Below are 21466 nucleotides of genomic sequence, written 5' to 3'. Positions count from 1 at the left end.
CCTCTCCATCTTCTTTAGCTTTCAATTTGCCCCGAGGAGGGGAAGGGCATTAACTTTATGCACCAGGCACCCTGATGAGGGTTTTAAATAAGAAAATAAATAATAGCTGTTCCCATACAACAGGCATTGGCTATCCCAGTTACCTCATTTTATTCTCATGAAAACCCTATCTGGTGGGTGTTCCTAACAGCCCCCCTTTGCAGAGAAGGAAATGAAGGAACAGGAAGGTAAGGTAACTGGGGCAAGGCCACATGATGGTCAGGGGCAGATTTGGGCCTCCCGCCTCAGGCTAGCTGGTCCTGGTGCCCTTGCTCTTGGTAGCAGGGTCATAATGGACACAGACGCCTCTGAATTCCTCAGTAGGCCTGTGCCTGGGCTTTCCTTCCCTCCCTTCCTCTCTCCACCCACCCGCGTCCATCATGTGCATTTTCATTAGGCATCTTTGCCTGGTGATCTGTTGATTTGTTATATTAGAATTGCAAACAAATGCTCCCATTTCATCCTTCCATCCTCCCTCCCCTGCCCTCCTGGCATCTGGAATTCAGCATTGATTTTTCTGGTCCCGCTCCACTGCCTGACTGACATTTCTGGTTGATTTCCCCTCAGAGACCTTCAGCTGGCTGGCCAGGCTCCCACTGGGGCCCAGGATGGGATAGCTCATCACCTGGAGAAGCTGAACTGGACTCTTCCCCTCTTTCCCTGTTTGCAGGTGCTCATAACCCCCTAGACTCAGTCCCTGTTATCCAGTTGATGGGTAGGCTCTCCTCAATCCTTCAGGGCTCTCAACTTGGAGGGGAGGGAAGGGGAAACTGGAGGAAATAGGTAGCCCTGTGAAGTGGGACTAGGGGTAATTTGACTTCTTGTGGACGAGGAAGGGGATTACCCTGGAGCAAAATAGACTGGAAGGTATGAGGAAGATGGGCTCAGTGAAAGAGACTGGAAGGTGACCAGGCTACCATCTTGCAAACAGAGGGGCCCTAATCCCTTAATTCATCAGAAGACTTCACGTAATTATAAGTTTTCTAAAAATGGAAAGTTTTCTAATAAAAAAGTTTTCTAATAATCCTCAGAGGTCATCTAAACCAGTTTTTCTGTCCAGGTCACACAGCATATTTCAAAAAGATAGGCTTTTCTCCTAAGTTTAAGAACCCAAACAAGCACACAGACCCCCCCCCCCCCCCACCATCCCTCTCTCTCAATGTTCGGTTTATGTCTCTGATAATTATGTTGGATTATGAGGTACTAAATGGAGCTACATTTTCTTCCCTGAACTTCATATTCCCACTGGATACTGCCCAGTGAGTGCTTAAGCTCATATTTTATGGAAGCCACTACTCTTCCAGTAAGATCTGGACCCAGTGCTCCATGAAGTGGTTAGTGATGTTCAGATCAACAGGGTGAGCTGGAGCCAATAGTGGTGGGCTGCAGCCAGCTTGTTGCCACCTCAGGACAGCTAATTATTACATTTTTAGGAATTTTGTGATCTGGTTGTTAAATCAGCGTGAGCTCACCACAATGGGACTATTTATACCACAGAGATTGGCATATGCTATAACTCAGGGCTTTTTTTCCCCCTCTGGAGAACGAGGGGTTTACTGAAGAGGGTGGCCAGTCATATGGTCAGCTTAGACAGAGGCAGAAGGCATAGGAAGGATGGGCAAGGTGGAAGAGATGGAGGGAAGTCACGGAAACCACATTCTTTGATCTCTTGGAAAGAGCAACCTCTAATCGAACAGCCACACCTCCTCATCTCCTAATCAGGCACAACCTCATTCCCTCAGCACCTATATGTTATTTATCCCCTGAAGAAAACAATCACTGGTCATGTTTTCAGGCCTGGAATGGAAAAAGGTGAAGAGACACAAGGGACTCTGGATTCTGTCATTTCTTAGAAGCCGTGAACTGGAGGTATAAGAATAGCAAAGAACTCTTAACCAGACACTGAATTCTTGATGCACATTTACACATAGCCCAGCCATGGTTCTCTCTAGCTATTCCTTCTATACACATTTATTCTCTCCAGCTAACTGATGAGCTCATCAAAGCAGAGATAATGCCTTTTATTTCTTAGACATCTTTGACAGTACCTGGTAAGGTACTGAAGACACAAAAGGTAATTCACAAATATTTGGTTTGCTCATTGAATTGCTTTAAATGGAATTGAATTGGTGGCAGACCACTGGCTTATTACCAGAGGTCAAGCTTTACAAATCCGTTTTTTCCAATGAGCTGAAAATCAGCTGCCAGATGGATAGATACTCAGGCATAAGCTTGACCTTAGAACTTCACCTGGGCTTGTGCTTATGGCTCTCTACCTCACTCCCACTTTGTCCAGTTGACTGTTTTCCTTCTCCACAGTTTCCCAGGCTTCTGGCCCCTTATTTGGAGCCATATGGTTTGATACTGCGAGTCTTAGTTAACCTGGCAACTTGATCCCTGACAATGTTCAATCTTGCACCTGGAGCACCCACAAATAAGGGCAACCCAAAGTCCATCCAGGCCAAGAATTGTTGCCAGGTTCACATTCAATGGGGTTTAGAAGCTAGGAGGAGCCATCTCTCCGAAACTTCTGCCTGATCAGTGTTTCGGATCCACTTCAATCCACAGTTGATCCACTTCAGGGAAACCAGCACCCAGGGAAATTACATCCTGTTCTTCATGGTCCCAGCTCTGCTCCTATAAAGGGGTGAGGAGGCAAACACAGCTCCTTCAGAAATCTCTCCTTCTCTGTCTCCCCTGTCACATGCGACTGCCTCCACTTGTCATGCTTCTCCATCTTCCCTGACAGCTTCATTTAGAATCAGAAGCAAGCGTCTCTCCATCTGCTGGATGAAAGGCCAAGTTTGCTGAGTGGGGTGCCACTTCTAAGGGGAAGCCTCTCTTCCCAATCTAGTGGCTGAGGCCCAGGCTGCTCCCACAAAAAGATGCCAGTGGGTGTTCACCTTGTAAGGGCCAAGACCTCTCTGAGAATCTTCTCAAAAGTTCTGGAAAATGCTCCTTCATCCATTGTTTTTATGAACAATTTCACAGAGTTCATCATTCTCCAAAAGCCCAGCAGCGGGGGGGGGGGGGGGGGGGGGGGGAGGGGGGGTGCAGGCCAAATGACTCCAGATTAAGGACACCAGATGAAATGCTTCTCAGTCACATCATTGTCCATTTCCTTCCTGGACACTTGCTCCTATTTTGCATCTCGAATCCCTTCCCTCCTCCTGGAAGGAAGAGCACTGTTCCATAGGATCCCTCCACATTACAGATGAACAAATTGGCATCCATAGAGGCCGTGTAAGTAGATCAGGCTCACACAGTAAGTGACTACGAGAGATGAGACTAGAATGCAGGTCCAGGAGGCTGTGGTTCTCTCTGGCACTCAAAGAAGCTTCTACATAATGCTTCTACATCATCAGCTTTCATAGGCCTCAGAAAGCACCCGAGCAAAACCCTGGCCTTCTATGTCTCCTCAGCTAGCGGTACACAGCAAGGTTTCTAAAGGGAAGGGAGTGCTCCTCCTGCAGAGCAGGTGGGTCTTCCCACAAAGGCAGGTAGGACATGTGAGCAGCTCTACGTCTGTCCCAGGATGACATCTGGAGCGCTGATACCCTAAGTGTCTCTGACACACTGACTCCACTGTTAATGGGGCAGCTCTAACTGCCCGGTAATTTCATTACTGTTCTATCAGCAGCAAGTGATCATGTTCACTTCACTCCCCCTCCCCGACTCTTCCATCACCTGGTTGCTGAGGAGTTGTCCTCACAAGGTGGCTGCAGGGACCAGGCATAATTGGGGGACCAGAGAGGCCAGTTCTCCCCTCAGTGCAGCACTGATGGAGCGGAAGGTACCGGCTCAGCCTGCCCCAGACCCAACAGCCAAGGAGGCAGATGTGCTGTCCCCTTGGACTCATAACCTCTCAGCCTCTCAGCTCTCTCTCTGAGATTCCATGATGATCTCTGCATATCTGTGAGTAAGGACTCTGTTCCACTCTGGCCTGGGGCTTCTCTGGGAAAGCTGGAAATCCAGAGAGGCCCAGGTGAGTAAGTCTGATCCTATGTCTCTCACTTCATGGCTCAGGAAGCCAGGCAGGGACCCCATCTTTGGGCACTCTACCACCCAAGGCTTAGAGGCCTCAGAAATGAGATGACTCAAGCCTGAAGAAAATTCTCAGGTTACATTCCCTTCTGTGTCCACATGCTTCAGGTATGGGTGGTACACACCTAAAGGTCCTCATTGCTAACTCAGGGTAGGTCCCGACTCACCAACACCCACCCGCCCCTTGTCTTTTTCAATGGCGAATGTCTAAACCTTCAGGAGACCATGGGTAAAAAAGGCAAGTGAAAGCAGGTGGATGAGGGCTCACCCTTCACGGCTGAGGCCTATCGATGCAGATCTGGAAGTCTTTACCCAGTGAGCAGTCAGGGGACAGCTCGATTCCACTTTCAGGTCCTTCAGGCTGAGCTGTTACTCCGGGCTCCCTTTTCACTGTCCTTCCTTGAGGTCTCTGGGGGTTACCACGGGAATGGAGCTGGAGGCAGCGGCCATTGTTTTCCCAGTCCGCATCACATCCCCCAACAATAACTGATGTGCTGAGCAGCTTAGGAGGTGTTTGTGGCAGAAAGTCTAAAAGCACTGACAGTTCCAGCCCTCAGACAGTTGGGGAAATTTAGAATATGTGGGAATACACATGGAGAGAACAAATATTAAGCAACATAGAAGCCTATTCCCAAATCAAAGTTTCAAAGAGGGCTCTCTTGCACTGATCTCCAGCAAGGAAAAAAAAAACAAAACAAAACCTTTTTATTTACTTTTTTTTTTTTTTTTTACAGTTTATTCATTTATTTTGAGAGATACAGAGATCAGGAGAGGGAAGAGAGAGAATCCCAAGTAGTTTCTGCGCTATCAGCACAGAGCCTGATGTGGGGCTCAATCCCACGAACCACAAGATCATGACCTAAGCTGAAATCAAGAGTCAGACACTTAACTGACTGAGCCACCCGGGCACCCCTGAAAAAAGGCTTATATTTTGTTTGTTTTCTGTGCGTGAGGTGCCCAGTGGGGAGGGAGCAGTGGGGCAAGCAATCAAGGACACATCCTTGTCTGTGGAAAGTTTTCTAAGAGAAGAAGGTAAGGGACAGCATGGTTCCTGGACCCAGGGGGCTCCAGGAAGGGGAGGCCAGGCCAGGCCCTTTTAAGAGAGAGCAAGAATAGGCTCACAGCCTTTAGCTGCCTTAGCAGAACTGACCGAGCACACCAGGCTGGGACCTGCACATGGGCACAGGGATGTGGGGCCCTGCAAATTTATTGTAGCAATGATCTTCCTAGAGATGACAGCCAATGGGCCTCCTTTTCTTAAATCTGTTTCTCTCAGTCTTCAAATTGACATTCTTCCAAAATGAGGCTGAAAGAACCAGATACCAAAACATGGCATCACTCACTGCCCTCTTCCTTTCTGGACAGCCCCCTCCCCATTCCAAAAGGCATGCTGGAAGGACACACAAGAGAGTCTTGGCCCTTTCTTCTCATGGAGTTTGTCTCAAGTCTTGCCTTAGCTCTGGGAGTTAGAGTAAAGGCAAGAAGATGTTTTCTTCCCTTGCTTTGACCAGGAGAAGCATTTCCAGAAGAACCTGGAATGCAGTTATCTTTCATCATCTCTCCCAGCAAGGCATCGTGGCACCAGCAGCAAGAGATGGAATAGGCAGGAATAAAAGGCAAGGCTTCTGCCTCCCACTGAAGGACCCCACCCACTGTAACACATTTCGAGGTACTCGGGCCTTCCCAGCCCAGAAAGCTTAGAGCGTGCCCATCTCTCCCAAGCACAAATCAAGCAGGGCTCCAAAGGCAAGGAAAAAGGAAGATGGTCTAACGCTGAAAAAAGCAGTGGTGGCCATGAGGTGCTGGACAGTCCAAAAAGATGTGGCACGGGGCAAGTTTCTAGTCCCACATCCCTCCCGGAAATAGTCATGAGAGAGCACTCACACGCTATGAGGTGTGCGTGAAAGGTGGGAGGCCCATGCTCCCAGTCCCTGGAACACGATGTTCTGCCCTCTCCCTTCTGTGGGGAAAGACTCTGCGCACGAGCAGTTCCATTCCAGCCCAAGCTCTCCGGTCTCCAAAGCCGGGGATGAGGGAAGACATGAACATTAGCACAAGGGATCAGAGGAACAAGTGTCAGCTGGAAGACAGCTCCCAAAATGGTCGGAAATGAAGGCCCTAATTACATTCCTCCATTGGCGATGACCTTGGGTCATCACACACCAGCAATTATTTACTCTGGCAAAGTGATTAGGGAATTGGGGCCAGGGAATTGATGTGTTGGGGTAGAGGCACATGGAGCACAGAAGATGAGGGTAGTGATGGGAAAGATGCTGTTTTTGCATCTGCCTCCTCCTAATTGGGGTCAGTGCTGGCATCAGTGAGGAAGCTTTACACCGTGGCCTACTCTTCATATATGGAGGCCCAAATAGGAAAAAGGGGTAAAAAAAGAGAAAAGGAGAGAAGAATAGGGGCCAAAGGAACAGTTGCCTCTTAACAGGTGAAAATCCTGTGTAAATCAGGGAAAGGATGGAGAAGTTACAACAAACCTGCCCCCCACCCCCCAATGAAGGCTGAGAAATCAGATCGGGCAGCCAGGACAATAGCAGAGACAGAACAGACTGGAGGAACAGACTGCGGACCCTAAACCAGGACTAATCCTGTGCAGGAGGGCTTCTCCAAGTGTGGTGTCTGGACCAGCAGCATCAGCATCTCCTGAGAACTTTCTAGAAATGCAACTTCTCAGGCCCCACCCTGAGTCTGCTGAATCAGAAACCCAGGGGGTGGTGCCCGGCAATCTGTGTTTTAACAAGCCCTCCCAGCTGGGTCTGGTTCACGTTCAAGTCTGAGAGCCGCCCCTGTAGGGAAAAGGGACTCCATCCTTTTTTGTTTCCAGCCTTTGCCCGCATGAGTTTTTTCAAATTTTGTGTTCAAAGTTCCCCCTTGAGACCAGGCATTGCTTTCAATGAAAAATAACCATTTCTGCACAGAGGTTTTGTCTTTGACCCACCATCAGCAGAAATGACATTTGAGTGTGGTTCACTCGGAAACAGCAGAATTAGGTCTGCACCATGTACTCAGCATCCGTTGTTTCAGCTCCTTTGTGTGGACAGCAGGTATTTGCCAGTAGCCCATTGGGTTCAGCGTCTGTCACACTTTCCTATATGCAGAAATGGTGGGAGCACCAGTAACATAACTTACAGTAAAGGAAGCAAAGAAGTTTTGAGCATTTCATACACATTATCTCAAGCCTCAACAATAGCCTCATTGCACAGATTTAAATGACTGGATCTACTCCTGAAATCATTGCTTCACTATATGCTAACTAATTTGGAGGTAAATTTAAAAAAATAAAATTCAGGGGCGCCTGGTTCAGGGGCGCCTGAGTGGCTCAGTCGCTTGAGTGCCCGACTGCAGCTCAGGTCATGACCTCACAGTTCGTGGGTTCGAGCCCCGTATCAGGCTCTGTGCTGACAGCTCAGAGCCTGGATCATGCTTTGGATTCTGTGTCTCCCTCTCTCTCTGCCCCACCCTTGCTCACACTCTGTCTCTTTCTCTCCCAAAAATAAATAAAACATTTAAAATAAATTAAAAAAAAAAGACTGGTTCAGGGAGGTGAAGTAATTTGGTCAAGGCCACACAACTACTGTCTTGGGTCACAAAGTTCCTGTATGTGCCACTACATTTTGAATAATCCAAAATTATTCAAAGAATAGCCCCCCAAACCACTCCATTTTCTTTGCAGTTAATTTGTAAGCCACCACACCAAAAACTGGCTTATCACTCATGAAGGAGAAAGAGCTAGGGTTCTGTGGGTTGGGGAGGGGGCTCACTGGCTCTAACCCGAAGCCAGCTAGGAAATGGCCCCTACAGAGAGGAGCCAGAGACATCCTTGTTATGTATTGAACTGTGTCCCTAAAATTCATGTGTTGAAATCCTAACCCCAGCTCAGAATGTGACTGTATTTGGAAATAGGATCTTTAAAGAGGTAATTAAGTTAAAATGAGGTCATTGAGGTGGCCCTAATCCAATATGGCTGATGTCTTCATAAGAAGAGGTAATTTGGACCCAGAAACACGCAGAGGGAAGGCCACGTGAAGACACACGGGGAAGAAAGCCACCTGCAAGTCAACGAGAGAGGCCTCGGAAGGAACCGACCCTGCCTACACCTTGATCTCCTACAGCCTCCAGAACTATGAGACAATAGATACATTTCTGTTGTTTGAGCCACCTGGTCTGTGATGCTTTCTTATGACTGACCTCTTCCTGTCCGCAGTGTGAGCTGTCCACCCTCCCACAGCTCCTGTGGTGCCCCCACAGGGTCTCATTCTAGCCGGCAGCGGAGATTCTGTGCCTCTTGGCCCTGGGCAGGGGCTGGAGATGACAAAGATGCCACCTCCTAGCTGCACTGAGAGCAGGACCTCAGAGACAGGCAGTTCTGAGAGGCAGTCCTGGCTGTCTGCCTTGGGGCCGGCTGCCTCCAGTCTCACATGGGCTCTGTCTGCACACGCATGGCAGGTACCCGCTGCTCCTGCCGTTCCGGTGTTTGCCTCCTTTCTGGCAGGTGCCCAAAGACAGAGCATGAAGCCCCAATGGCTGAGAAAGGAGAACTACAGAGCTGAGACAACACGCAGATTTACAGAGAACAGGTTTACCTTCAGGAAGTGGGAGGGGCATCTGACTCTCAGGATGGCGCAGAGGGAACGAGACGGAGGCAGGTAGCAGCTGTGTGGCACAGCAGAATCAGCACAGGGAAAAGTGTGCCCTTGTACATACCCCCCCCCACACACACACACACAGTGGGGGGATATTTGCATTCACACCTGGAGACACGGCGGTTCTCAGTGCACTAATGCACACACACACCAGATACAGTCTACGTGTCTGGTGGGGAGCACCCATAGTATATCTGCTGAGTAAACGCACCCCTTAGAGAATTCCCGTTTGCATTCTCCACACTCACTCTCTTTCTGGGCTTCAAAATTGTGCATCAAGTATGCAGCTGCACGGAGAGTTATACAACCACAGAAGCCTGCCAGGACATTCCACAGGGCCTGGCAGAGGGGAGGGGAAATGAGGCCCAGAAATTCCACACCCAGTTTCGGGGTGTGGGTGCACGGCTCCAGGTGAGCTGACTAAAAGCCTCCTCTCCCCTGCCCAGACCCGTCCATCACCCCCTCCCCATCTCAGGACAGCAAGGAGGAACACGGGGGGCACGTGGAGTTGCCCAGAGTGGGGGGATCAGACCAGCCTCTGCAGCTCACAGCACAGACCAGAGAAGACAGCCCCCCCTCTCCTGCTTCTGTGCCTCATGGGCCTGAAATGGGGCTGACTAGAGGGCAGGAGGGAGACGAAGCCATTTGTATCTAATTATTGTAGCATGATTCGTGGTCCTGGCTTGCTTCTTCTGTGTTCTCTTCCTATAGGGCCAGGAGCTTTCTGTGAGCTCCTATCTCTACCAATTTCCTCGGTAGAGGCTGCAGGTACACAGCAAAAGTCAAAACAACCAGAGGGACTAATCACCGGGTCTGGACAGTGATGGGATTAAATTCAGTGACAAATTTTATTAGGAAGCTCTAACCGTGCCCAGATAAGTGTGTGCGGGAAGATAACAACTCAGCTGTGAGCTGGCTGGCCACCGGGGAGCCCTTAACGCACTGAGCCCTTCAATGGGCCAGGAAGGGAGGAGGGGGAGGGCAGGAGGAGTTGATGAATCAATCAGAGACTGAAGGCCAGCCTCTCTCCATTCACACCCAAGCAGCACCCTTAGCCCCCAGCTCTAGCTTCCCTGCAGGGGGAGTGGGGTGGAGGTGGGGAGGGGGGCTTGGGTGGTACTGAGGACCCATGTGTTCCCGCCAAGATAACATGCATCATCTTATTGGCCTCACACTCACCCATCTCCATTTATACTTCAATGGTTATGTATTTGGTAAGCCTCATCCTTACCATTTGGATCTTCGAAATTCATTCTGCCAACATTGGACCCTGTCTCCTAAACCACATGAACAAGTAGAATTTGAGCTTTTCTACTATACCTGAGTGGATGCCTTGAATTTTTTAAAACTTTCTATTTTGGAGTAACTTTAGATTTATAGAAGAATTGCAAAGATAATACAGAGAGCTCCTACATATTTTTTACCAAGTTTCCCCTAATGGCAATATCCTGCCTAACCACGGTACAATTCCGAAAACAAAATTAATTAGACTATAAACTTACATTTTGACTTCACCAATTTTTCCACTCATGTCCATTTTCTGTTCCATGATCCAATCTGAGATCCCACATTGCACTTATGGTGTGTCTTGTATTTTGGTATGTTTTCTTTTTACCTGCTTAAGAGTCTTTATTATCACTGGAAATAAATTACAATTTGATGAAACAAATCTTGTCTTCTATCCTTTAAATACACTACTCTGGTCCCTTCCATCAACCTTTCCCCACAATGCAATAAAAATCATCAGGAATAGCAGAACAGCTGGGCCATTTTGTGACGTAGGAAGCTGATGTTCCATGAAGACAGGTTCTGTAGATGACATGGTACAAATCAAGAGAGGATGGTATCTCCCCATACAGTAGGCTGCGTAATGGCTCCGAAAGAGATCCGGGCCCTAATCCCTGGAGCCGGTGCGTTACCTTACATAGCAAGAGAGACTTCACAGATGTGATTAAGTTAAGGATGCTGAGATGGGATAATTATCCTGGATAATGTGGGTGGGTCCTAGATGCAATCACAAGTGTCCTTGTATGAGGGTGGTGGAGGGAGACTTTACTACACAGAGGAGAGAGCAAGGCAGAGACAGGGCAGAGAGGGTTTGAAAGATGCTACATTATTGGCCTTAAAGATGGAGAGAGGAGGCGTAAGCCAGTGCAGCTCTAGAAGGTGGAAAAGGAAAGGAAATGGATGTCCCTCCAGAGCCTGTGGACCTCCAGAGCTGCAAGAGAATAAGTTCCTGTTGTCTTAAGCCACCAACTATGTGGTAATCTGTTATAGCCGCCACTTAAAACAGTGGACACTCAACGAACGCTTGCTGAACTAGTATGTCAGGTCTATCTCCCTCTGAAATCCACAACGCTGGCCTGTCTGAAAAAAGAAAAGCTCCCCCTCTTCCTTTATTTTCTGCTGAGGATATCAGCCAGCCTCCCACAACTAAAAAGCCCTTTAAAAACATCTATAGTCTATATTTGGCAGTATCTCCTAAAGCTGAAAGCACGCAACGGCCTCGCAATTTCACTCCTAGGTATGTTCGCAGTAGCAATTTGAATCTGTGGTCTCCAGAAGACATACACAAGAGTATTAAGAATAGCGCCGTTCATAAAAGGCACAAATTGGAAACCATTCAAATGCTCATCAACAATAAAACAGGAGAACAAATTTTACTAGAGTCACACAACGGAATGCTATACAACCATAAGAATGAACAAACGCTACCTACTTCGGTGAGAGGGATCCGTCTCCTAAACATAAAGCAGAGCAAAAGAAATGAGACACAAGAGGGTGTGTGCCGCATGATCCCACTTATGGAAAAACTGGAGAACCTCATCTACGCCGTGAGAAGTCAGGAGGGTGGCCGTCCTTGGGAAGGCGGCAGTAGAAACTCGAAGCAGGCACTGGGGGGTATTCTGGGAACGGGCAACGTTCCATTTCTTGACTTGGGTACAGGTTGCAGGTGAAAAGTCACTAAGGTGCACGCTTAACGGTGAACACGCTATCCCATGTGAATATGAAAGTTCAGCTCAAAGTTACCCAAGGAAACCAAGGTGGGAAGCAATGCCACCGCCAATCGCATCCACTCATGACGCTGCCCGCAGCAGAGAGCCGGGCTAAATGTCGAACGGGACAAGCACAGCAAACAGGGTCTGCCTGTTACCATAATCACATCTCTAGGGACATGTGAAGCCCTCATTTTCCCTTCACGTCTCTAATGTGGGGACACGGGATGCAATTACAGCCCTGAAATATGCAACTTAGTAAGTGTCGATACACACATCTACGTGAGCCCAGGTGAGGCATGTAATTTACACGGCGTGACCAAATCAGAGAGCTCGTCACAGCTGCCGCCTACCTCCTGCCACGCGGCCATGAAGCTTTCGGACCCTCTGGGCTGCCTGTCTGAACAAAGACAGCGACTCGGAGGACAAGTTCTCCTGAGCAGACAGTTTTCTGGGACAGAGTCCATAATTTAAAAACTGCATGAAGAAGCACAGGGTGAGAACTTAAATAACGTTGGCGTTGTTTTCAACACCAATAAGAGTTTTTGTTTGGGAAGAGATTTTCCCACCTTCCTTTATTATTTGAAATTCAACCTCTGTGGTCATAATCTATCCTTCAAGAGAAGCTGGGAGCAAATTGAATGGCAGTAAATGTGAAATGGGATGATCATATATCCTTGGCCGTACGGAGAAGAACCTGGGACAGGCTGAAAAGCAGTAAGTGGGCTGGAGGAAATTGATTTTGTGAGATTCTTTCAGGGGAAGCACAAAACGGTGTTAGCGACGCCCTGAGAAGAAGATGGGTGGGGGTCCAGTCCTGAGGTTTTATGCAGAGCTTATCCTCCTCGGGTATTTTTTTGTTTATTTATTTTTGAGAGAGAAAGAGAGAGAGAGAGAGAGAGAGAGAGAGAGAGAGAGAGAGAGACAGAGTGTGAGCGGGGGAGGGTCAGGGAGAGAGGGAGACAGAATCCGAAGCAGGCTCCAGGCTCTGAGCTGTCAGTGGGGCTGGAACTCACGAACGGTGAGATCATGACCTGAGCTGAAGTTAGACGCTTAACCAACTGAGCCACCCAGGCGTCACCCCCTTGGGCATTTTCAATTCATATTCCCACACCCCCTGCCCCAACGAGACATTCGGACCTACGGTCAGCATGTCAGAGAATCTGGGCTTGTTTTAACACCAGACCAGAGGGGAAATCTGTGAGGGGCGAGGGCTGGCAGGCCAGTGTGAATTGACAGTCTCCTCTGCACTTAATACCAAGTATCCCAAAACAAAGTAGAAATAATTCGTTAAGTTATCTGCTGGTTTCAATGATCTGCCTCACATCTCCTTTCCAGAAGTGCAGACAATTGGGGTTGACCAAACTGTGAAACTGCCTGATTTTCAAATTCATCTTTGTGCAAAGAAGCACGCCCACACCCTGCCCCTTCTCTTCCCTTCTCCCCTTGGACAAGCACACTTAACACACACGCACCCTGCTAGCCTGTGAGAACATATGTAGTGAAGGGGAACCACATCCAAACAATATTTTATGTTTCCTCAGAAGCGCAGCAAATATACCGGGCTTCGTGCAGGTAGACATTCTCACCTTCTGCTTCTGAAAGTCCAGGTGTGGGAATTACCAGATGGAAGCCAATGGCAAGAACGCTTATGGTCACAGGTGTATTCAGGTACAACACAACAAGAATTCAAATCATAAATTCTCCAAATGTTTTCAAAAATAGCTGCATGGAAAACATTGGCGGCGTGGCTCCCCCTCCCTCCTGGGGCTCTATCCAGTTCATCCCTGGAACGACAGAGTTGCAGCCTTCCCCGAGCCTCAACTGCCAAAGAACTCTGGGGAAGGTTTTGCCACACGGAAACCAGGTCAGGACAGGTCAGGACAGCTGGAGGTGGGGCTATCAGCTGGGAAGTGGGACTGGGGACTTCAAAGCAAGAAGGCGGGGTTTAAACTCAAAACTCTGATCCTTTCATCACAGCCTTTCTGTGTCTCTCTTTCCTTCTTTTACTGCATAAAGTGGGAAGAATGAATCTCACTTTCTGCTAATCTCACATATCACTCACTATGAGGGTGACTTTGACTTTTCAGTGAAACACAAACGCACATACAAAAAGAGACAGAAAAAGGTATTGGAAATCTAAATGTTTCAGAATGGAGCCCACACTGATTTCTGGTAGACCCATCTCACCTCCCCATACAACCTCTCCACAGAGGGCTGAACAAACAGAAAAAAAAATATGCAAAAGGGATATTACAGGTTCAGAAAATAAAAAGATGAAAGAATCACAAGAAATATCATCCTATGAGGTAGATTTAACATAATGAAAAAGAGAAAGGGAATATTTGGAAATTTTTCTTACTCGTTTTTCAGTAAGATTCAAGAGGACTTTTGCTGGGGAAAAAAAATCAAACTAAATAGTATCTACAGCAAGAGTCAATGAAGTTTTCCTTTAAAAGACCAGGCAGTGGGGCACATGGGTGGCTCAGTGGGTTAAACGTCTGACTTCGGCTCAGGTCATGATCTAGCAGTTCATGAGTTCAAGCCCCGCATCAGGCTCTGTGCTGACAGCTCAGAGCCTGGAGCCTGCTTCAGACTCTGTGTCTCCCTCTCTCTCTGCCCCTCCCCCATTCTGTCTCTCTCTTTCAAAAATAAATAAACATTAATAAAACAAAAATAAATTTAAAAAAAAGAAAGAAAGAAAGACCAGATAGTAAATATTAACTGCTTTGATGGCCACATGGTCTCTTCTGCAACTCCTCAGCTGGGCTCCCCAAAGCAGTAGACAATATGTAAAGAATGGCTGGGACCAGACACAGACTTCAGCCCTAGCTTGCCCACCACAGCTCATCTAAAAGGAAGGATGTGGAGTCATGGAACTTTACGTGAAAGGTTGAAGTTAAAACTTCACGGAAAGCAGTCAGCAGCAAAAGCGTCCTACAAAAAATTAAGTTCAAGATGGAAAGGTACACTTGGAAAGCTTTCCCAAGACTTGCATGACAGTGAGGAAAAGAGAGAGGCCTAGACAACAAAACCAGGGGACTGATCCATGCATAGAAGGAACCCTTCAAGAAGAGAACAGCCCAGAGCAGAGACCATCATGATCATAGTCACCATCATCATCATCACCATCCTTTCAGAGTTGAAAACTTGAGGCTGCAGATTAAAAGAGCATATTTAAATGCAATGCAAAAGAAATTAAATCAACATGGACACATATCCTGATAAACTTTTTTAATATCTAGAGAAAATACTAGAACCTTCAAACAGGTAAAAAGAAAAGAAAACCTGTAAAAGAATCAAAATCCAGGGGCGCCTGGGTGGCTCAGTCAGTTGAGGGCGAACTCTTGATTTCGGCTCAGGTCATGAACCCCAGGTCATGGGATCGAGCCCCGCTTAGTCGTGGAACCTGCTTAAGATTCTCTCTCCCTCCCTCTGCTCCTCTCCCCAGCTCTCTCTCCCTCTCTCTCTCAGTCTCTCTTAAAAAAAAGTAATCAAAATCCAATGGGTCTCAGGCTTTTCTCCTACATTCATTGCTCAGAGACAATGGAGAAATTTCAAGAACTTTGAGGAAAGAAAAATACTCACCCAGGTTGTCATTTACATGTAAAGTCAACAGAATAACACTCTCAGAGACTCAAGAGCTAAATAAATTACATTACAAATATTTCCTTCTTGGCCAAGAAAAAAAAAAAGTTTTAAAGGCGAATGCTGATCCACCAAGAGACAAAGCAAAATCAAGAACCCGGTAATGGGTAATGGGTACCCGGCAGTGGGTAATGTGCAGGGTAAGAGATACATGAACAATGATAAGCTGGTTAAGGTGTCTAACTATTTAGAATAATTTCAGGTAGAAGGGTAGAAATGTCAAACAATCTTTGAAAGGAATGAAGGGAAATTGAAGTGACCAGAATGTAAAAATTATTAGCATGGGTCTTAAAACCTAAAGCATAGTAGCAAAAATGGGCAAATGGGGAAGGGAAGGACATAAAACCATACTGTTTAATTCTTAACTTTGATGCTTATGGGTTTAAATATGCTTTCAAAAACTTAAGGGTAATCATTATTAAGTTTAAGTAGGATGAATACTCCCCAAATCACCAGAAGGAGGGAAAGCAGAGCAAATCCAATCCATAAAGTAAAAATTAACAGGTAAAAAGGAAACAGGAAGGAAAAAGCATTGAGAAAGAAAACCAGAAACCTTAAAGATAAAGAACAGAAGAGCAAAGATTACATTATGAAACACTAGGCTGTCTTTAGAAATCGAGCCTGAAGGATATTTAATCACATGGGAATATGTTCACAATAAAAAGAAGAAGACATGATATAAATATATATATATATGTTATATTATCTCACTTTGTATATATTTAAAGTACATGTCTATAGAAAAAAAGACAGAGAAATGGAATACACTCAAGTATCAATCATAATTTTCTGAAAGGGATAGGACTTCAGGTGATTGTCATTTTCTTATTTCTTCTTTTTCTATGTTTTCCACACACAATATATATTGCTACAATAATTTTTAAAAAGCGATAAGCATTACAAAAAAAATAAAAGTTTTAGGGTCCCACAAAATCAAACTGAGAAAAGGGAGAGAAGAGGGCACTGAAAGGCTTTGGAAGATATCATGGGCCGTGGGTTGGGCCCAAGCGGTCAGCAGACCCCACTGGGCTGGAATCTGGATTTTCCATCTCCTGCTGCCTCCCTCAAGAGTTTCCAGACACATGAGCAAAATCTCACCAGAAAAGCTTCACTTTTCAGAATCCTTACTATATGCTGTGTGCAACATGCTTGAATCCTCACGACAGCCCCAAGAGGCAAATATACCAGCCCCATTTTACAGATGAGCAAACTGAGGTCAGCGAGGATGAGAGATTTGCTTGAGGTCACATGGTGGGGAAGGGAAACTGTCAGGATGCGAACCCAGATAGCCAGCAGACAGCCTGTTCGTTGAATCCCATTTCTTTTCCTCCTTCTGGAAGTTAAGCGAAACTTGTCTGACTTCATTGCTATTATTTTCTAATCTGTTCATTCTTCACTCTGGCTTAGGAGGACACAACTGTGAGCGCTGCTATCTCTTGCTTTCAGCTGGGCCATGAATACAAATGCCCCAGATTCTCTCACAAAGACCCTGCAAGCTGCACCCCAGGAGAGCTTCCTGAGCAGACACACTATCCCTTCCAGTCTAGTTTCGGTGGATCAAACAGAACCAATTTCATCACAGCTCACCCGCCCCCACATCCTTCCCTCATAAACTAACCGTGGAGTGCAGGCCCAGCGGCCTGTCCAATATATGTCAGAGTCCTGAATACTTCTCCCCACGGGCCCCGCACCAGCCAAGGAAACCTGTGCTGGCTGGCAGCCAAATGAATAAAATCCCTACCTTCGCCTAAAAGGCAGGGGAGGGGAGCGGAGAGCTTACCTCTGAATTGCAATGTTACTAGGACCCAGTTTGCTGTAATAATACCAATGAACATTTCTCCCCCTCTTAATAGTTTCTAGTACAGGATAAAAATAGCTGTACACGTGGAGCTGAAGCGCAAAAAATAACAATGGGAATGTGCTCTGGAAGAGCCCCAATCTACCTAGCCTGGGAAGGAGGGAGGGGTAGGCAGGCAGCATCATGGGAGATTTAGAAGGGGCTGCAGAGAACCCGCTAGAATTAAGGGCCTTCCTGCACCTTGCTCCTCTCCCAGCCGGAGTTGCTACGTCTTGTCAGCTGAAAGCACCTGTGGGAAAGCGAAGATGGCATTGGACTCAGAATCAGAGACTTGATTGTCAGGTGGGAACGTGCCCACCCTGCCACGAACTAGTTTTGTGACCTTGCTTGAGTCAGATAACCCCGCCAAGCCGATTCCTTATCTATAAAACGGAGAATCATTGAGGATAAAGGCCCCTACCTGGCAGGCGGGTGTGCCATGTAAATGTGGCAGCCTGTGAAAGGGCTTTGCAAATTGCAACGTGTGATTCAAATGTTAGAGGAGATCTCTGAGTATCTGGTGGCGGTGGTGATGCAGGTGACCTTTGCCAACACAGCCATCACGGATTACCAAAACGAAAATCGCCCCAAGTCAGCCCCCACCCCGTTCAGCCGGTTAAAGGAACTCGCCGGTCCCACAGGTGTTCTCCTGCACGAGCCCAGGAGACACCGTTCCTAACCCAGGCACACGGGTTAGAAGCTACCTTCACGGATATTTGGATATTTCTCCGATGGAAACATCTCGTCCTAAAGACACAGGTGGCCTGGCCAGAAGCTGTTTTCTTCATAGCTCTGAGCTTTTTGGCTAAGAGAGAAGATGCACAATCATACTCAGCACATTCCCTGAGGGCTGGCTTCCCTCTAAGGACAATCACGCCAGGGGCACCTGGCTGGTTCAGTTGGTTGAGCGTCTGACTCTTGATTTCAGCTCATGTCATGATCCCAGGTTTGTGGGATCAAGCCCTGCGTCAGGTCCTGCACTGAGCATGGAGCCTGCTTAAGATTCTCTTTCTCTCCCTCTGCCCCTTTCCCCTGCTCACATGCTCTCTCTGTCTCTCTCTCCCTAAAAAAGAAGACAGACAGACAGACAGGAAGAAAGAAAGAAAGAAAGAAAGAAAGAAAGAAAGAAAGAAAGAAAGAAAGAAAGAAAGAAAGAAAGAAAGAAAGAAAGAAAGAAAGAAAGAAAGAAACTTAAGGACCATCATGCCAGGCCTGAAGCAGTCCCAAGAGGCCCAGGGGCCATCTATGGTAAGAGTGCAAAGGAGAAGCAGTGGAAGGTCCCCTCCCTCTTTCCATTCCTTTACATACACACTACCCCACATTCCCCAGACCTCACCCCAGCAACACAGGACACACAGTCCATACACTGGGATGATGTCATGACTAAGTCTAGACCACCCACAAGGCAAATGTGTAGCAGTTGTGCTCCATAGGGCTCCCTGAGCTCCATGGGGTACCCCAGGGTCTTGGGGAGACATTAGGAAGATAGAAAGGGAAGCTCTGAAACCACTTCCCCACCCCACACTCCCCCCTACCCCCCCACCCGCCCCATCCATCAACGTCAGTCTGACTTAATTTGTATCCGTTTTATGTTTGGCTCCCATGTAAGGATTTTATTTGAAAATGACTTCTCTGTCTAAAAAGCTTCAAAATCTTTGCCCTAGAGGCTCTGAAGAACCACGACTGAAGTCTAGGGAAAGAGGACCTTGGTCCCTGGACTGGAGTGAAGCCATCTAAAGGTCTCTTCCCCACCCAAATAATGGTAATGTTTTCATTACGGGGAAAATGCAGTTCAACAGTAACACCACCCAGAATTTCTCTGGACTTGTGGCCGCTGTCCCTGCAAGGGGTTGTCCTATTGCACAGAAAAGCCCTTCTTCCTCTCAAGGCCATGGGGACCAGGCATGTCAGCCCAGGCTACATAGGCCCACATGAGCAAAGTGTGACCACATATTTGGCAGGGCTGTTGGGCAGAAGGTTTGAGGGGAAGGAAGGAAAACAAAAAGACCAAGAGAAGAAAACCTCTCCCTGTGGAGAGGGAGGAGCGAGGGGCCAGAAGAGCACCCATAAGCCCATCTGCTTCTTTTGAAATGCACATTTTTGGAAAAAGAGGAGAAGGCTAGGGAAGCAGAGATACCAGTTTAGAGGCAGACAGTATCCCCTTCTAAGGGAGTAGAAAGCACATGAGCAACACCAGGCCAATCTAGGTATCCACATGGATCAGGGGGCCTGGTCTCAACCCAGGAAACTCAGGAGGTAAGCAACCCAGGTCTCCCCCTGGGAGAAAGAAGCCCTCAGCCCGACAGGCAGGGAAGAGCCATCCATCACTGCCTGGCCACCAAAGATCTTAAGGCAAGGAGAATGCAAGTTGGGGGACCTGCTTTAGTCCAAGGGACAGATACGAAAGAGAGGCTGGGGTCTGACATCTCTGGGAAGTTGCAGGCCTCCCTTGGGCATTGCAGGGGACCACACTCAGCCTGAGATCAACAAGCATGGGCTTAGACCCAGACCCTGTACTGGCTTTAATCACATAGTCTTGAACCAGCTATTTAACTCCTCTGGGCCTCAGTTTCCTCAACTGTTCTTGGCAATCACAAGCATATCTACTTTGCAGGGCAGTTCGGAGGACTGAATTAATAGAGGCCTATCACCCAAGCAGTGCCTGCCCTCAGCAAGCATGAGATAAATGTTGGCCAGAGAGGGCATGGTTAAGCCCCCCTCGCAGTGCACCCCACCAGGTTCAGCTCCTCCAACCGCGTGGGTGTGGGTCAAAGTAGCAGCAGGACGTGAACAGCTCCCCAACTGCCATCTTCTCTAGGTGTAGCCCCTCCCCTGGGGGCATTCGCTCCACCTCGGAATCCCCATCTTTCCCTTTCCCTGATCCCTCCATTTCCCTCCTCTTTAAATTGTTAAAACATTTCTAAGTTTACCTGTGTGCTCTTTTAGTAAAGTTGAGTTGCCAAACCATTTATCAAGAAGTCCAAATAAGTATGACCATAGATGTAGGTGCCTGTTCACAGATTCTTGGCTTTCTGGGCAGCTAGCGGGAGACTTCTGTTGGGGGAAGTCACCTGGCTAATATGCGTCTTAGCTTCTTAGAGAAATACACCTTGTCACCGCCTCTTAGCTGGCCATCAGAATCATTAGCAATTCTCTAAGTAGCTCTGTCAGGTAAACCTGCCCACGACTCGTTGCACACGTGGAGAAGCTGGAAGACAGGCTGAGAAGTTATTGGTGGGGAAGGGGGTTGAGGCCCCACGGGCCCTGATTTTCCTACCTGCCCGCTCTTCTCCTTGAGATTCAGCAAGCAACCAAACAAGAGAAGGAGTTCTCACCACCCCCACCCCCCGCCACCCCCTGCCTGGAGTCACCCCCACAGCTTTGCAGAGTGGCTTGTCTTGGGGCCAAAAGAGGTGTGAGGCTCACTGACCTATAATGGGGAGCGCATGGAGTGCATTATTTTTCCAGAGCTGAATCAGTCACACACTCTTGAGGCCAAGGTGACCCATGAGGCAAGAGCTCAGGGTTCTGCCTGAGGCCAGTGGCCAGAGTCACTTGCTGTCCCCCTGCTGGGGAGGGGGGAAGGCACGTGAGAGACCTTGGCCTTCTTACAGTCTTACTTCAGCCAACTTGGCCACCGATCCTAGGCTCTGAAAGCCACTCCCAGGCTGCTCTCGCCAAGGCTGCTCCTTGGCACATTTTCTGGTCTGCAGTAGACAGTGGGGAAATTAACACACAGGGAGGGCAAGGTAACTGCCCAAGATCACAAAATGAAAAAGCAGTGAACCAGGGACCCAGCGAACCATGCCCAAAAGAGCATGCCCACAGGCGGTGTGGCAGCACACTGTTTCAGTTTTTCTAATACTTTAAATAACCTCGTCATTCAGGACAGTGGTGTCCAAGTGGTGAAATATGCTATCCTTGGATAACCGCACTGCTGAGAAAACCAGCTTCTTGGCAGTGGGATCCTTGCTTGCTCACTTTGGAATGCCAAGATCCCACCACGGCATGGTTGACATGTTCCAAATCTCTCAAACTTAATGAAACACCTGTCCCCCTAATGCAGAAGGTACCATCAGAAGTAATTACACACAGCTTTCACATATTCACACACACACTTACACACCCAGACTCCAGCTGGCTCATTGGCTGGTTCCCTGGGTATAGACCTGGGTGTGCTCCCTGATCAATCCTGGTGACAATCAGCTGGAAGAGCTCCTCCCAGTTTTCAATTCTCTGGAAAACTG

General features: G+C 47.8%; 1 protein-coding gene across 5 annotated transcripts in view; it reads right to left on the bottom strand.

Moving 5' to 3' along the window:
* PLXNA4 (plexin A4) overlaps nucleotides 1-21466 on the bottom strand; it is a 592266-nt gene that overhangs the window by 308827 nt on the left and 261973 nt on the right. Inside the window, exon 4 of one of the 5 annotated variants that reach the window (XM_053218070.1) lies at nucleotides 2045-2676. The exons of the other annotated variants lie outside the window; for them this stretch is intronic. Coding sequence (XP_053074045.1) covers nucleotides 2578-2676 — 99 coding nt within the window. The 3' untranslated portion in view covers nucleotides 2045-2577. Of the gene's footprint in view, nucleotides 1-2044; nucleotides 2677-21466 lie in introns of those variants that run through there. 5 annotated transcript variants of the gene reach the window in all.

Source organism: Acinonyx jubatus, chromosome A2 (assembly GCF_027475565.1).
Source record: "Acinonyx jubatus isolate Ajub_Pintada_27869175 chromosome A2, VMU_Ajub_asm_v1.0, whole genome shotgun sequence".
NCBI classification, from domain to species: Eukaryota; Metazoa; Chordata; class Mammalia; order Carnivora; family Felidae; genus Acinonyx; species Acinonyx jubatus.
Note: the sequence above shows the minus strand (reverse complement) of the source record. Positions and strands in the feature narration are given on the sequence as shown.